General features: G+C 54.4%; 1 protein-coding gene across 1 annotated transcript; it reads left to right on the forward strand.

Annotated features, from left to right (window-relative positions):
• The first annotated feature begins 8,033 nt into the window (after positions 1-8,033).
• Positions 8,034-14,114, forward strand: LOC138074496 (ETS translocation variant 3-like protein). Its single transcript, XM_068966645.1, has 5 exons — positions 8,034-8,100; positions 8,187-8,424; positions 8,673-8,862; positions 9,296-9,416; positions 13,654-14,114. The coding sequence occupies exons 1-5, from the start codon at positions 8,034-8,036 to the stop codon at positions 14,112-14,114; spliced, it is 1,077 nt and encodes a 358-aa protein (XP_068822746.1).
• The last annotated feature ends 438 nt before the right edge of the window (positions 14,115-14,552 follow it).

Here is a 14,552-nt window from a genome sequence, read left to right on the forward strand (position 1 = left end):
TAGTATTTATAAAGAAAAGGAAAATAAAAAATCTATTTTCTATAGCCCTAAGAGGAAAGAGACATAATAAGTGCTTTAAAAACCTTAGAGAAAAGGTGATTGGGTAAACTATCAGCTTCATGTTAGTACTTGAGACTAAGAGAAAAATTACAGGTTATGACAGTTCATCCCCAGTATGGGAGCAGAGGTGGGGCCTGGGACTCCAAGGGAAAAGCAGGGAGTGAGGTAGCGTTAAGAGTCAGAGGTTGTGAAGAGGGGATTCTTTACCAGACCAGGACTCTTATCTCCACAGGACCTTCTGTGAGAGAAGGGCTGATGCAAGGGAAAGGGTAGACAGCTGGAAGGACTTCCCGACAGTTCTGTCCCTTTTCCTAAAACTGAGGCAGGAGTAGCCCTCTCATCAGTCTCTCTGTTGGTCAGATGTCTCAGGAGCCATCTGCCCCAGAGGTGGGCTCTGGATGCAAAGGACCCTGTGGAAGACACTCCCTCCCACGGCACCCCCACAGAGGTGCAGAGGGCGCGGGGCCGTGGTGGCACTGGCCCCCGAAGGGTTAAAGCTATTGTCTGAAAAACCACATCAGCTCCCCTGGGAGCTTGGAGATCCCGCTCTCATTTTAAGTAACCCTAACTCAGCGTGTGATGAGCGAGGGGTCGCTGGGCGAGAAGTGCGACTGGAAGGAGCCGCTGGACAGAGCCCGGACTGGCTGGCTGCTGCGGCAAGGTAAGGGGTTCTGGGGGCTGGCCAGGGGGGCGATCCTTCTCCGCCCCCACCCCCAGCCCAGCTGGGGAGCCAGTTTTGGGGGCAGCTGGGAAGGGGAGAAGAAAAGAGACACAGGCACCAGGGAAAGATGAGAACCCAAGGGCCACACTGAAGCCGCCTGGAAGGGGCCTGGCTCCTCTATACAGACGCGGGACAGTGCAGACGCAGGTGTGGGGCAGTCAGGGCAGCGAGAGCGGTTGAAAGACAGCAGGTCTGACAGGGCACCAGGCTCTTCTCCTCAGATGGGGTGCAGCTGGGGTCAGACGTCAGCTCACTGGGGCAGAGCAGACTCCTGGGATTCACGGGGCTGAGTCAGGCTCTGGGCGCTGAATGAATGAGGGTCTCAGCCATCCCCGTGCCCTGTTGTCTCTGCCTACAGGGAGTTCAGCATCTCAGCGTGTCGCTGCTGCCATCCCTCTGACACTGAGGGGGTGGGCGTCACAGCCTGGGCATGGGAAGGAGCAGCAGGTGGTCCAGGGAGGGCAGAGTTAAGGTTGTGCTCCCATCTGAGCCAGGCTGGGACGAAGTGACATCTCTGATGGGGTGATGGGACTCTGCCCCGTCCATCTTCTTCCCTCGCGTCCTCAGACTCCTGGCTCCCTCCCAGAGAATAAGATCCAAGAAGCCTGAAACCCAAGAGCTTGGGAGCCCCTTGGCAAGAGCACCCCTGTGATGGTGGGGACAGAGGCGGGCTGTGTGAGACGGAAGAGGCGCTCAAGGTGATGTTCCTCCGGCAGAGAGAGGCCCCGTGACTCCCAGCCCCTTCCCAACTGACCAGAGGAGGCTGGGAAGAGAGTGGTGCCAGTCACTCCATCTCCAGCCCCTTTCTGGCCCTGCTCAAGGGCAGTCGGGCCCCATGGGGAGAGGGTCCAGGGCACATGGATGGGGCCGTAAGCTGGGGTTAGTGGAAGCTGGAGTTAGGGCTAGCAGTAAGACTGGGGATGAGGACAAGGGTTGAGGTGGAGGCTGGAAGCAACACGGCACAAAGGGCTGGGGACTGAGTCAGAGGCCTCAGAGGCCCCCAGCTGAGGAGAGCGCCCCAGAGGCCCTCTGCCCACAGCTGCATTCCTGGTCCCTGTTACTCAGCCCCAGGAAGGTCTGCCAGCTCATCCCAGCTCAGCACTTGGCTGGGAGCTTTCACTTCCTCAGGCTTGCCTGGCTCGTTAGCCACCTCAGCAGCGCCTGCTGGAGGGGATTTCTTGTCCCCTGGCGGGGGTGATGGAGGGAAGGATCAGGGGGTGTCCAGGCAGGGAGATCCCCAGAGGCCCCGCTGATGGGAACGAGATGAAAGGAGCTGGCACTGAGTTTGTGCTGGGGGAGAGGGCGAGGGGCCGCTGGAGGGCTGGTGGGGGGACGAAAGGAGGGAAGGGGCTGTAGAAGCCAGGTCAGGAAGCTGGGGGCCTGGGTTTGATTTCCAGCTCTGAGGCACAGGTGAGAGACAGGAGGGCAGGAGAAAGACAAAGAGGTAAGAGAAAAGAAACAGTAAGGAGAGGCAGGGACGGAGACAGGGCAGGCTGAGTGAGGGGTGGGGAGGCACGCGCAAGAAGGAAAACAGGCTCAGCGGAGGCAAGACAGTCAGACCGCTTGGTTTGTAGACAGTATGATTTGTAGACGTAAGATGTAAGGACAGGAGAGAAACCAAGGGAAACTGAAACAGAAGAGGATGGACAACAGAGAGAAAATGATGGAGCTGGGGAAGTAAGGCGAGAGAAGGCTTGGCAGACTGGAAGTGGGAAGGAGGAAGAAGGAGACTCGAGCGGGGAGAGGAGAGAAACTGCAAGGAAGGAGGAAACGGTTGAAAATTAAAGGTCAAACAAAGCGAAACAGAGACTTGGAGGGGCCAGACCGAGGCAGGGGCGGGCATGGGGCTGGAAGCTGGTCTCCTGACACCCTAATCCACCTCCCCCAACCCATGGGTCCTTACGGGGTCTGGGACTTCCCCCACGACTTTTAACTGCCCTTCTTGCCAGGTCTGGGGGTGGAGCATGGGGGTGTCAGGGTTTGGGTTTCTACTCCATGGAGTTACACAAACCTTTTAAATCCCACGGCCCCCAGGGACTATGGAGGCAAAAGTCAGACAGTCTGCAAGGGGCTGGAGGGGCTGAGGGGAAGAGGAGGTAAGGATCTGAGACCCCTGGGCATGGGGGTGGGGCGGGGAGACTGACGACAGGAGCAGGGTGAGAGGGAGCCTGGAGATGGAGCTCAGGGCTGGGAGGAGGAAGGGAGAGTTCAGAAGTCAGATGAGCCTGGCAGGAGCAGTGGCAGAGAAGGTGGTGCCTCTCACGGGTGTGGGCCGATGACCTGCGGGAGGGAGCCAGGGTTCAGCTGGCTAGATTCCCAGCCAGGAAGCATCCAGAAGGGGTCCTCTGCCCTAGAGTCTCTAGGTCTGACAGAAGGGACAAGATGTCCTTGGTGAAGAAGGACATCTATCCCAGCTCCTCCCCCAAACTCCCCAAGGAAAAAGGTGTTGGCTTTGCCCTTCCCAGGCCCCCAGCTGGTCTTCCTCACCTGCCTAAGCTGCTTTCACTAATAGCGTTAAGGAAGGGCTCAGGACTAACACTCCCCACTTGGGGCTGAGATCCAGGGGAGAGACTAGCGGCTTCTAATCACATTGGGGATTTGGTGGGGGTGGGGGGGGAGGGGTGGTATACCATTTGCTCAGTGCTCACCAGCAGAAAGTACTACCCACCCCACCCCACCCCAGCCCTCCCCACCCCCAGCCCACCAGCCTGTATTTCCCTGGTTGCCCCTCTGGGCTGGTTTCTCCACTCCGATCTTTCCGTCTCTCCTGGGGTGGTATCTGGACCTCACCTGTGTCCACAGCATCCAATTTCCGCAATGCTATTTGTCTCTGATTCACTCTCTTCCTGGCTGGCTCACTTGCCCTCTGTTTCAGCTGCCTTTGAATTTACAAACAGTCTGTCTTCCGACTGCATCAATCAAGCAGTCACTGAGAAGACTTGGTTGTGTCCAAACAATCAGATTTTGGGGACAATCCACTTTAGCCCCTTAGAAGGGCCAACAACAAAGTGTCTTTGAGGCATAAATTTCCTACTTTGCATGGAGGCAACCTTGGTCTTGAACTCTGAGGGTTTTTTAATTCTGGGTGTGTTCCTGTGTTTCTCACTCTCTCTGTATTCCACTCTGCCCGTCTGATGTCCTCTGGCTTCCTGGGGTTCCCACTGATCATCTTTCAGGCAAAGAGCCCACTCCTTAGGTTTAATGGGAGTGCCTCTTTCAGGACCCCAGGGCCTCCTGCCCGCCTCACCCCTGCTCCCAAGTTTTCTGCCCTGATTGATTACAGCTGGGAGCCTGGAGTGAGACAGACCTGTTTCCATCTGGCTCCACCACTTGCCCTGGGATCTTATGCAAGTCTCCTAATCTTTTGAACCTCAATTTCCTCAGCTTGCAAAATGAAGATAATGATACCCATCACAAAGGATCATTGTGAAGATTCAATGAAGTAACATAAGGGAAAAAATTGTCAAGCCCAATGCTAGGTGCATGATAGGGGCCCAATTCATATTAACTAAACCCTTGAAAAGGTAAAATCTGCTTGGGACATTTCGTTTGGCTCCAACCGCTGGCTAAGAGTTACTGTCTATTTTATCATTGTTATCTCTGTTGCTTGTCTTAGATAATGACCTAAAACCTATATGTGTTGCAATGGGCCCTTGCCATTGGTCAAGGGGATTAATCATATCATTAATAATTAGAATAATGGCAATGACAACAATAATAATTGCTTGCTACTATAACCCATCAGGAAATACAAAGCCCTTAAGAGCAGGCTCTCTGATCATTCAAGATTGGGTTATGATCCTTTGTGATTTATGGTTCTCAATACTCATCCTCTCAGGCCATTGCACTGATCCTGTAGTAGGGGCGGGAGGGGCTGTGCAAGGCCTGTTAGAGCTGCCCCCACCTCAATCCCCAGCCCACAGGACAAGAGGGAGGGAGCTGGGAGATGGGGGGAATAGGAAGAATAGCAACACCTCCCCCCAGCCTTGGGGAGCATTGCCACCAGAATGTGGGTTAAAATCAGTCCTAATGAGCTGGATGAACCTAGAGCCTATTAAACAGAGGGAAATAAGTCAGAAAGAGAAATATGGTCCATTAACGCATGTGTATGGGGTCTAGAAAGATGGTGCTTACTGATGAAACTATTTTCAGGGCAGCAATGGAGAGCAGACATAAACAGACCTGTGGACACAGTGGAAGAAGGAGAGGGTGGGATGGACTGAGAGACTCACATGTGTAAAATGTGAAACAGACGTTTCCATGTATAAAATGGATAGCTAGTGGGAATTTGCTGTGTGACAGGGAGCTCAGCCCAATGTTCCGTGACTACCTAGAGCGGTGAAACGAGGAGGGAGATGGGAGGGAGGTTCTGGAGGGAGGAGATATGTGTGTCTCTGTGGCTGATTCACTCTGATATATGGCAGAAACCAGCACAATAAGGTAAAGCAATTATGCTCCAATTTAAACAAATTTTTTTTAAAAAAAAAGAAGTATGAGGAATTAAGGTTAAACAGCCAGAGCAATTCTTGGATGTGAAGGTAAAAAAACCTGCTCCTCTCTGAGGGTTCCCCGTGGCCAGCTCAGGGACTCCCGCAGAAAAGCGTGGACTAGAGGGAAGACACTTGGCAGCACTCAGCAGCAGTGAGGATTTCCACACCCAGAGCCAGCAAGCTCCTCAGACACGTGAGGATCCAGGAGGGACCCTCACAAACATGGGAGATGCCAAGGAGGAGGCTGAGGCATTTAGGAAACCCAGGGTTTGACCTACCTGGACTTAGTATTTTTAATTTTGTTCTTTGAAGGAGCAGGAGAGAGGCTGTGGGTAGCCTACCTAGGTGGCTGAATATTATAAACGTTGAATTAAGGTCTTGCTTTCCACTCTTTCACTTAAGAGCTGTGTGTGTGACCCTAGAGAAGTCACTCAGCACCTCTGAGTTCCATCTCAGCTGATACTTCCTGTGAGGTTCAGAAGTGTCAATTCCTCCCCACAGTGCAGGGCGTCCTGAGTGCCTGCTCTCCAGTGGGTTTATTGTTCCCTTCTTGCCAGATCCTAAACCTGAGATCTCAAACCCTCCAGACCAGGAAACTTTATCAGATCCAGCAGGCACGGCAGCCCTAGGAATTGTATCTACTTCCTCCGAGGAACACTCCTCCTTGGGTATCTGCCACCTCTGCGCCCCCTATTACCCCATCCATTCTCCTGAGGTGAGGTAGGAGAGATCCCCAAGCAGCTGGAGGTTAGACAAAAGAGGAACTTCCCAATGCATTGCTTCCCAGGTGGCGCTAGTGGTAAAGAACCCTCCTACAGTGCAGGAGACCTAAGAGACACGGGTTCCGTCCCTGGGTCGGGAAGATCCCCTGGAGAAGGAAATGGCAACCCACTCCAGTATTCTTGCCTGGAGAATCCCATGGACAGAGAGAAGAACCTGGCAGCTACAGTCCCTGGGATCACAAGAGTTGGGCACGAATTAGCACCTAAACTACCATCATCATAGTTGGTTAACAAAGGTGTGTTCATTTCTGCTGTACGGCAAACTGATTCAGTTATGCATATCTACACATCCCTCTTCATATTCTTTTTCATTATGGGTTATCACGGGGTGTTGAATAGTTCCCTGTGCTATGCAGTACGGCCTTGTTGTCGGAATTCCTCCCACAGCCCCTTGATGCTGTTTCCCATGGGTTCTTGCTACTCACAGTACAACCCACAGACCGGCAGCACTGAGATCACCTAGGAGCTTGTTAGCAATGCAGAATCTCAAGTTCCTCCAAGTCCCACTGAATTAGAATCTGCATTTTAAAGAGATCCCCAGGCGACCCTTATGCACATTAGAGTTTGAGAAGCACTTTTACAGACGATTTAAGTCTTAAGGCAGCAGAGTACAGGAGAAAGTGCTGTGGAATAGGAGTGGGGGGCGGTGGGGGCGGCCACCCATGGTATAGCAAGTCACTTTCCCTCTCTCAGCCTCATCTGGCAAGTGAGATAAGCTCTCCAGATAAGCTCTCACTTGCCCCCAGACCTGACGGCCCAGGAAGTTCTAGTTGAGAACAGCGCTTGCCTCGTGCCAACTGCAGTGGAGGTGGAAACTCAGAGCCCAGGTGGTGTGAGCCGGTCCCCTCTTGGTGAGCAAGTTGTCAAAACAGTCAGGTCACCCCACTGTGTCTGGCCCAGCCTGAAGCAGACCTCTCGTTCTGCCGAACCCATCCCCCTCCCATCTCTCCTCGTCCCCTGGGCTATTGGCTCCTCCTGCTCTAGTGACCATCGCTCTGGATGGTGCCAGCCTTTCGCACCATCCTCAGTCCCATCCAGAAGGCTTTGGGACAAAGACAACTCCTCCCCTCACCTGCAACAGGCAAGTTTATCTCACTAGGGCTGGTCCCCCAGTCCTGCCCCGTCTCACCAGCTGCCCCTGTCCCACCCCAAGCTAAACTGGGAACCAGCAAGATTCCTTCTCCCTTGTCCATGGTTCATTAATTCAACAAATATTTAGAGACCTTCTGTGAGTGCAAGACCCTGGGTTAGGCAGTGGGGATCCTGGGGAGCCAGCAGTGAAAAAGGCACCCGGGGTTCCTGACCACAGGGAGCTGACGCTCTGAAGGGGAAGCCGTAGGGGACACACAGAGTGACATCCTTGATACATTCATCACCATTCAGTGATTCTACCAAGAATCATTTCTTGAACATCCATGAACAGTCAGGGTACTCTGCTAGGCGTTTGAGACTTCTCAGTGAGTAAACACACAACAATCCCGCCTCTTCTCAAATGCAAAATTGTTCTAAGCATTATAAAGGTGTGGGTCTGTCAATCTGCCACCTCCTTCCCTTCGAGGTTTAGAAAGAGCCCACGAGTAATTACATTTTAGCTTGTCTTCTCTTGGGAAAAACCTCAATCCTGTTAAGCCCTGAGAAGAGGTCTCATTCTCTGTCTAAATCCCCCAGCAGGGGTAGGATCTAGAGGGCAAGATCTAGGACCCTTTGCATTCCTCTCCATCTGTTTAAGTGGCTCAGTCTCAAACCCCCGAGTCCTGGGTCAGCCCCTGGCCAGTGAGGAGGTCCCCAGGGGAGTCTGGCCCAGCCTGGCTGTGGGGGAGTGTCCTGCTCAGACCCCGCTCCCCTTCCCCAGTCTCCCCCCTCTTCTCTCTTTCCCTCCTCTTTCACTTCCTTCTCCCCTGCCTTCTTCTTTCCCTTCCTGCTAAGAGGACTATCTCCCTCCAAGGCCCAGACGCAGCCCTCGCTCCCTGGGAGTGGACCATGCACTGCAGCTGCTTGGCCAAGGGCCTCCCTGCCATCTCCGCGGCTGGTAGCGCCTGGATCCCAGGTGAGCCTCTGACAGGGGTCCCAGCCGCGCCCCAGAGGAGGCCTCGGGGAGCAGTGGGGTGGCGCTGACTCCCCTCTCCACCCCAGGCCTGGCCTTCCCCGACTGGGCCTACAAAGCCGAGTCGTCCCCGGGCTCCCGGCAGATCCAGCTGTGGCACTTCATCCTGGAGCTGCTGCAGAAGGAGGAGTTCCGCCATGTCATCGCCTGGCAGCAGGGAGAGTACGGGGAATTCGTCATCAAGGACCCGGACGAGGTGGCCCGCCTCTGGGGCCGCAGGAAGTGCAAACCACAGATGAACTACGACAAGCTGAGCCGGGCCCTCAGGTGAGAGGAGGCCACCGAGGCGACCAGAGAGGAAAGAGTTCAGATAAAGAGGCTGTGGTTTCTGGCACCCCTGTCCAATTCCCGCCCCTCCGAGGCTTGGGAACCGCTCTGGAGTGTGACAGGATGGCTAGCGGTTATCCAAGAACAGCTAGGGGTCCATCTCGCCAACCTAGGGAGCGGGGATGTGGCTGGGTCTCTTGAATGCATCCTCCCTGCCAACCTCCTGCTCTCATCCTTGGGATCTCCAGATATTACTACAATAAGAGGATCCTGCACAAGACCAAAGGCAAAAGGTTCACTTACAAGTTCAACTTCAGCAAGCTCATCGTCGTCAACTACCCTCTGTGGGAGATCCGGGCAGCCCCGTCCCCCTGCTTGCTGCTGGGGGCCCCTGCTCTATTTCAGCCAGCGCTGCTCCCCATGGGTGTGCAGAGTGAGGTAGGCACAAAAGCCGGGCCTGTCCCCAGAGCTCACCCAGGCCCTGCCTCTCCATCCAGAATGCCCCCACCCTCCTCTCTGCCTTGGGGGCCCGTCAGCTTTCAATGTTCTTCTCCCCCTGCATCCTAGTCCCCAAGTGTCCCAGGGGCGGAAGGGACACTCTGATTCACCCCTCCATTTTTAACAATCCCGACTATAGCCTGCGAGAGAGGGCAACTCCTTCTGCACCAGGCATGACCCCTTTAACGGTGGGCCACGGGGAAGGGGGTGGGGTCTCCAGAGAGGGTACGGGACATGTGGGCAGTGCTGACTTAAGAACCACTATGAGACTATTTCATTATTTTAATGACTGGTTGTTAAACAATGTGTACCGTGGAATACATACCAAGGAGGGCCCATTCCACCCCCGTGCCTGCCTCTCCTCACTCCCCAGCTCCTACACAGCATGCTGTTCACCCATCGGGCCATGGCGGAGCAGCTGGCTGGACAGCAGACCCCTCAAGGGCCACCAGAGGCCTCTGGAAACAAGAAGGGGAGCAGCAGCAGTGTCCACCGTGAGTGCTCGCGCCTGGAGAGGGCCCAGGGAATCTTGAACAGAGGAGGGGAGAACCCTTCATATTGAGTACATGGAAGAGCGGGCATGAGTCTGGGGACACATCGTGCGTACAGTCAACAAACATTTGATGCACACCAGCTATTTACTCAGAGAAGGCAATGGCAACCCACTCCAGTACTCTTGCCTGGAGAATTCCATGGACGGGCAAGCCTGCTGGGCTGCCGTCTGCGGGGTCACACAGAGTCAGACACGACTGAAGCGACTTAGCAAGAGCAGCAGCTATTTACTAGGTGTGGGGGTCCACGTGTGAAAGATGGCCCTCAGGATGCTCAGAGACCAGGGAGGAGCAGAAATAGGAGGGTGGTCAGTGACCAGTACTGGGATTCAGGGAAGCGCAAGGTGCTACTGGAATGCAGAGGAGTTGGGGCTTCCTGGAGGAGGCTACACCTGAGCAGGTGAAGAAGATGGAGAAAGATGTCCAGGCAGAGGGAACATCATCTATAAGGGAAAAAGCTGCAAATAAGTGTAGTCAAATCTGAAGATCTGCTCGTAGCTTACGTGGTCACAGTGAGGCAGGTGACGGGAGCAGGGATGAGGAGGAAGAGGAGAGACACAGCTGGCAAGATGGTGCTGGCAAGGGAAACGGGCGTTTAGTCCCAGAGAGCCTCAGAAGCCATGCTGAAGGGCTTGGACTTAATCCCGAAAGGAAAAGGAACCCAGAGGGAGAAACGCGTCCAGATGTTCACTTTACAAAGACAACTTGGGCTGCATGTAGAGTTGGGGATGTAGGACGCCTACAGCTGGTGCTGGAGGCTTTTGCAGATCTAGGCAGCTGGTGATGGAGCCGGAACCAAGGCAAGGGCCTGGGTGCAGAAGGAGGCCCAGGTGAAGAGAGATTGGGAAGGTAAAGTTCACTCATTCATCCACTCACTGCTTCTTTCAACAGATAGCTCATGAGCTCCTGCTGAATGTGCCAGGCCCTGTCCTAGGGCTTGGGGTGCCAGTGTGAGCAAGACTGCCTTTATAAAGCTTGTAGGCAAGAGGGATATTCAGTTAATAATCCAACAAACTGACAAGTATTGGTATCTGTACCAAATGCTACAGAGAAGTTCAGGGTGCAGAGAGCAGCCAGGAAGACTGCCTTGACAAAGTGACATTTGAGCTGATTCCCAGAATGTAAACCAGTGCCGGCTTAGTGGGGAGAGAGGCAAGCATATGGCAAGCAGAGAGCACAAGGTGTGCAAAGGTCCTGGGGCAGGAAAGAGGCACTGGGAGCTCACCAGTGTGGCAGCACATGGCGATTGAGGGGGGCATGGCAAACATGCAGGCAGGGCCCACCTCTTCCAGGGCTGTAACCTGGGAAGCAGCAAAATCAGATTTTTTTGTGAAAAAAGATCACAGAAATCCTTGACCAACCATAGGCTCTTCTGCAGAGGCCCACGACATGTCCCTCCACTTCTGGCAATTTTGAGGAACAAAGACCCTTGGCCTTAGCCCCACTCCAGTGCAGCTGGGAGTCCAGAGGTCCCACCTCCCAGAGAACGCAGAGCACCTGGCTCCAGGCCCTCACGAGCGCAGCCGAGGCTGTGGGCGTGGGGCGGCCCAAGGCCTGCCAGGACTCGAAGGGCAGCAAGTCAGGCAGCCTAGAGCGAGACAGCACCTGAACTCCTCCTAGTTCTGGGAATGCCCTGGGCACAGAGCTTCTCTCTTTGAGAAACTATCAGGGGAAAAAAAAGCATTCCCTGGTGAGCCCCAGCTTGGAGTTGTTTTGCGCCTCCCTGCCCTCTGTGGGTACAGGCCCTACCTGTGCTGGGGCCCTGAGGCATGCTCAGCAGGTTGGGTCACCAGAAGGCCAGCAGCACCCACATGGCGCACTTCTGAACTGGGATTCCAGAAGGCGGTGCCAACCCCTCACTCTGCCTTCACTCAGAACTGCTTCTGGGCAGCCGAGAGGCCAGGACTACTGAGCCAGCAGCAGGAAGCCACAGGGCTAGAGCTAGGAACGGGAGGGGAAGGGGAGGAAGGCTCTTACAACCATCCCCTCCACTTGCCTGCTCAGCTGTGGGGCTCTGAGGGAGACGCTGTCCTCAGAACCTCCAAGGGATACAGCCTTCCTGGGGGAAACAACAGTCCCCACTTCACCTAAGAATCCAAGGAAAGGACAGTGATTCAGGAGAAGGTACATACTGGGTTTCCCTGACGGCTCAGGTGGTCAAGAATCCACCTGCAATGCAGGAGACCTGGGTTCAATCCCTGGGGAAGATCCCCTGGAGAAGGGACTGGCTACCCACTCTGGTACTCTGGCCTGGAGAATTCCGTGGACAGAGGAGCCTGGCATTCTACAGTCCATGTAGGCTACGTTCCATACGTGTATGACCTTTGGCTTCCCTGGTGGCTCAGATGGTAAAGAATCCTCCTACAATGCAGGAGACCTGGGTTCAATCCCTGGGTTGGGACGATCCCCTGGAGGAGGAAATGGCAACCCACTCTAATATTCTTGCATGGAGAATTTCATGGGCAGAGGAGCCTGGAGGGCTACAGTCCATGGGATCACATAGAGTCAAACACAACTGGGCGACTAAGACAGATACCCAGGCTGGCAGGGGTGTCCATGCTCTGCCTCTCGAAAGCTTATCTTAACTGTTTTCCCCTTTCACAGATCCAGTGTCAGAAATTCATTCTTACCAAATAAATTGGATGACTTAAGTAATAACTAAATGTTTTTTTTACCAGCTATAGCCCTGCTGGTGTTACCACCTTGACTTCACACTTGACCTTGCTAAGAAAAAACGTGGAACTGGACTTAGGTTTTGTTTGTTTGGGGAGTTGTTTTCAATAATTGTATTTGTTTGGCTGTGCAGGCTCTCCTCTAGTTGTGGTGAGCGGGGCCTTCTCTCTAGCTGTGCACACAGGCTTCTCTCGCTGCCGAGCACCGGCTCCGGGGCGTGCAGGCTTCAGTAGCTGCGGCACACGGGCTTAGTGGCGACTCCCAGGCTCTAACGCACAGGCTCAGTAGTGTGGCGCATGGCCTTAGTTGGGCTTCCCAGGCGGCTCAGCGGTAAAGAATTCACCTCCCAACACAAAAAGACTCAGGTTCGATCCCTGGATTGGGAAGATCCCCTGGAGGAGGAAATGGCAACCCACTCTGGTATTCTTGCCTGGAAAATTCCATGGACAGAGGAGCCTGGAGGGTTCCAGTCCATGGGGTCTGGAGAATCAGACATGACTGAGTGTGTACATGTGCACACACACGTGCCTGTGCGCACACACACACACACAGGCTTAATTGCTCCGCTGCATATGGGATCTTCCCAGACCAGGGACTGAACTCATGCCTCTTGCACTGGCAGGCACATTCTTTATCATTCACCAGGGAGGCTCTGGAGTTAGGTTTTTTGAGCTACAGAAAGTGGTGTGAACTTCTATATAATCATTCCCAGAGATCCCAGGCTAGGAACCCCTATTGTAGGATCCTGGGGAAATGGGGTAGATTTGGAAGGAATGGAAGGAGGGAGAGCTTCTTGGAGGAAGAGAGCTATGGGCCAGAGCCAGCCAGAGCAGAGGAAGGCCGGGGTTCACCCCCCACACATTGGCCTCACAGCTCTGCAGGCCCCTTTGTACCCGTGACACTGCTTGATCTTAGCTGGGAGAGGAGGTTTTATGGATGAAGAAACTGAGGCCTGAGAATCTAAATGACAAACCCAGAGCCGCACAGCCAGCTCTTTGCCAGACCAGAACAGAACTACAGTCTTCTTCTACAGGGATAAGGAGAGAGAAGAATGGATCCACTGAATTATGGCAAAGAATATCCTCAGTTCATTCATCCAATGCATTTTTATTGAGCACTTAATACACGCCAGGCTGGGCTGGATCCCAGGATCCAAACTAAAACAGACACAGTTCCTGCCCCCACAGTGCCGGGGACACAGATATTAAGTAATCTCACAAATGACTCCCGATTCTGAACAACAGGTCCTGGAGGAGAGGACCAGGAAGGAGGGGGGAGGGTTGTCCTGGGGCTTTCACCCAGGCTGGGGAGGCGTGGAGGCTTCCCCAAAGAAATGACATCTATGATGAGACGTGAACCAAAGAAAAAAGGAAAGTGCCCGGGTGGGGAGAGAAAGTTTCAAGCAGGAGCAAAAAGAAATAGGAAGTGGGCGATAAAAGGGGGCATCTCCAACGGTGGACACTCTCTGACCCTTTCTCTCTCCCTCTCTCCCCTTCTCTCTCCCTAGGACTTGGCTCTGCCCTGGTCCCCTGCCAGCTTGGTCCTTGCTGCCATCTGGGGAGCCCCCTGAGCGACCTGCCCAGTTTTGCCTCCTTCACCCCTCCCCTACCATTCGCTGTCCCCTCCAACTGGCCCTGCCTCTCAACACCCTTCTTGCCCCCGGTCGCCCCAGAGCTGCACTTCCCAGGGTCCCCCATACCAGGCACCCCGCTCCCAGGACCCATTTGTGCCCCAGCAGCCCAGCATTTTCCAGAGCTTCCACTGTTGGCCAGACTGGCGCAGGGGGCTGAGGAGAGGCTCCGACTCTGGTCCCTGAGGCCCGAGGGGCTGGAGGTAAAGCCCGAGACCACATCGGCTCCCAGGGAGGGTTTCTCCTCAGAGAGGCAGGGAGCCAGCACTGGAGAGGAAGGCCCCGCATCCCCCAGTCTGGCGAGCTTCAAAGCAGCGTGGCCCCTGGATCCTCCTTAATGGGGGAGGAAGATGTGAAGTTGGGGGGAGTCCCCCAAACTCCCTCTGTCCTCTTGTCTACCTCCCTCTGGCTTCGCACCCTCCCCTGGCAAAGCAGGAGATTGAAGGGATGGAGCTGGACCCAAGGGCACAGGGGCATCGCAGGGAAGGAGTACCTGTGAGGATGGGAAACCCGAGGCGGAGTGCCCCCTCACCAAACTGCCGATCACATTAAGGAGACATTCTTCATCTCAATTTTTTTCTTTTTTGAGGCAGATGAGAAAGAGGTTCCCATCATTTGAAAGACCCCATACCTGCCCACACAAGAGGGGAAACTAAGAGTCTAAGCTGGGGGTGGGGGGTCAGGAGTTGTCTTGTTCCCCAAGTCTCAGGGCAATTTCTTTCTTCTGTGGGGCACTGTCCCTCACCCAGGCTAAGGTGTCCCATCTCTCTCCTGCG

The sequence above is a fragment of the Capricornis sumatraensis genome, chromosome 2 (genome assembly GCF_032405125.1).
Source record: "Capricornis sumatraensis isolate serow.1 chromosome 2, serow.2, whole genome shotgun sequence".
NCBI lineage: Eukaryota > Metazoa > Chordata > Mammalia > Artiodactyla > Bovidae > Capricornis > Capricornis sumatraensis.

Bases quoted from the DNA above. Each gene is read 5' to 3' on its own strand.
- LOC138074496 (XM_068966645.1), top strand. From the start codon at position 8,034: ATGCACTGCAGCTGCTTGGCCAAGGGCCTCCCTGCCATCTCCGCGGCT. The intron at 8,425-8,672 runs GTGAGAGGAGGC...TGGGATCTCCAG, and splicing joins AAGCTGAGCCGGGCCCTCAG to ATATTACTACAATAAGAGGA. The intron at 9,417-13,653 runs GTGAGTGCTCGC...CTCTCTCCCTAG, and splicing joins GAGCAGCAGCAGTGTCCACC to GACTTGGCTCTGCCCTGGTC.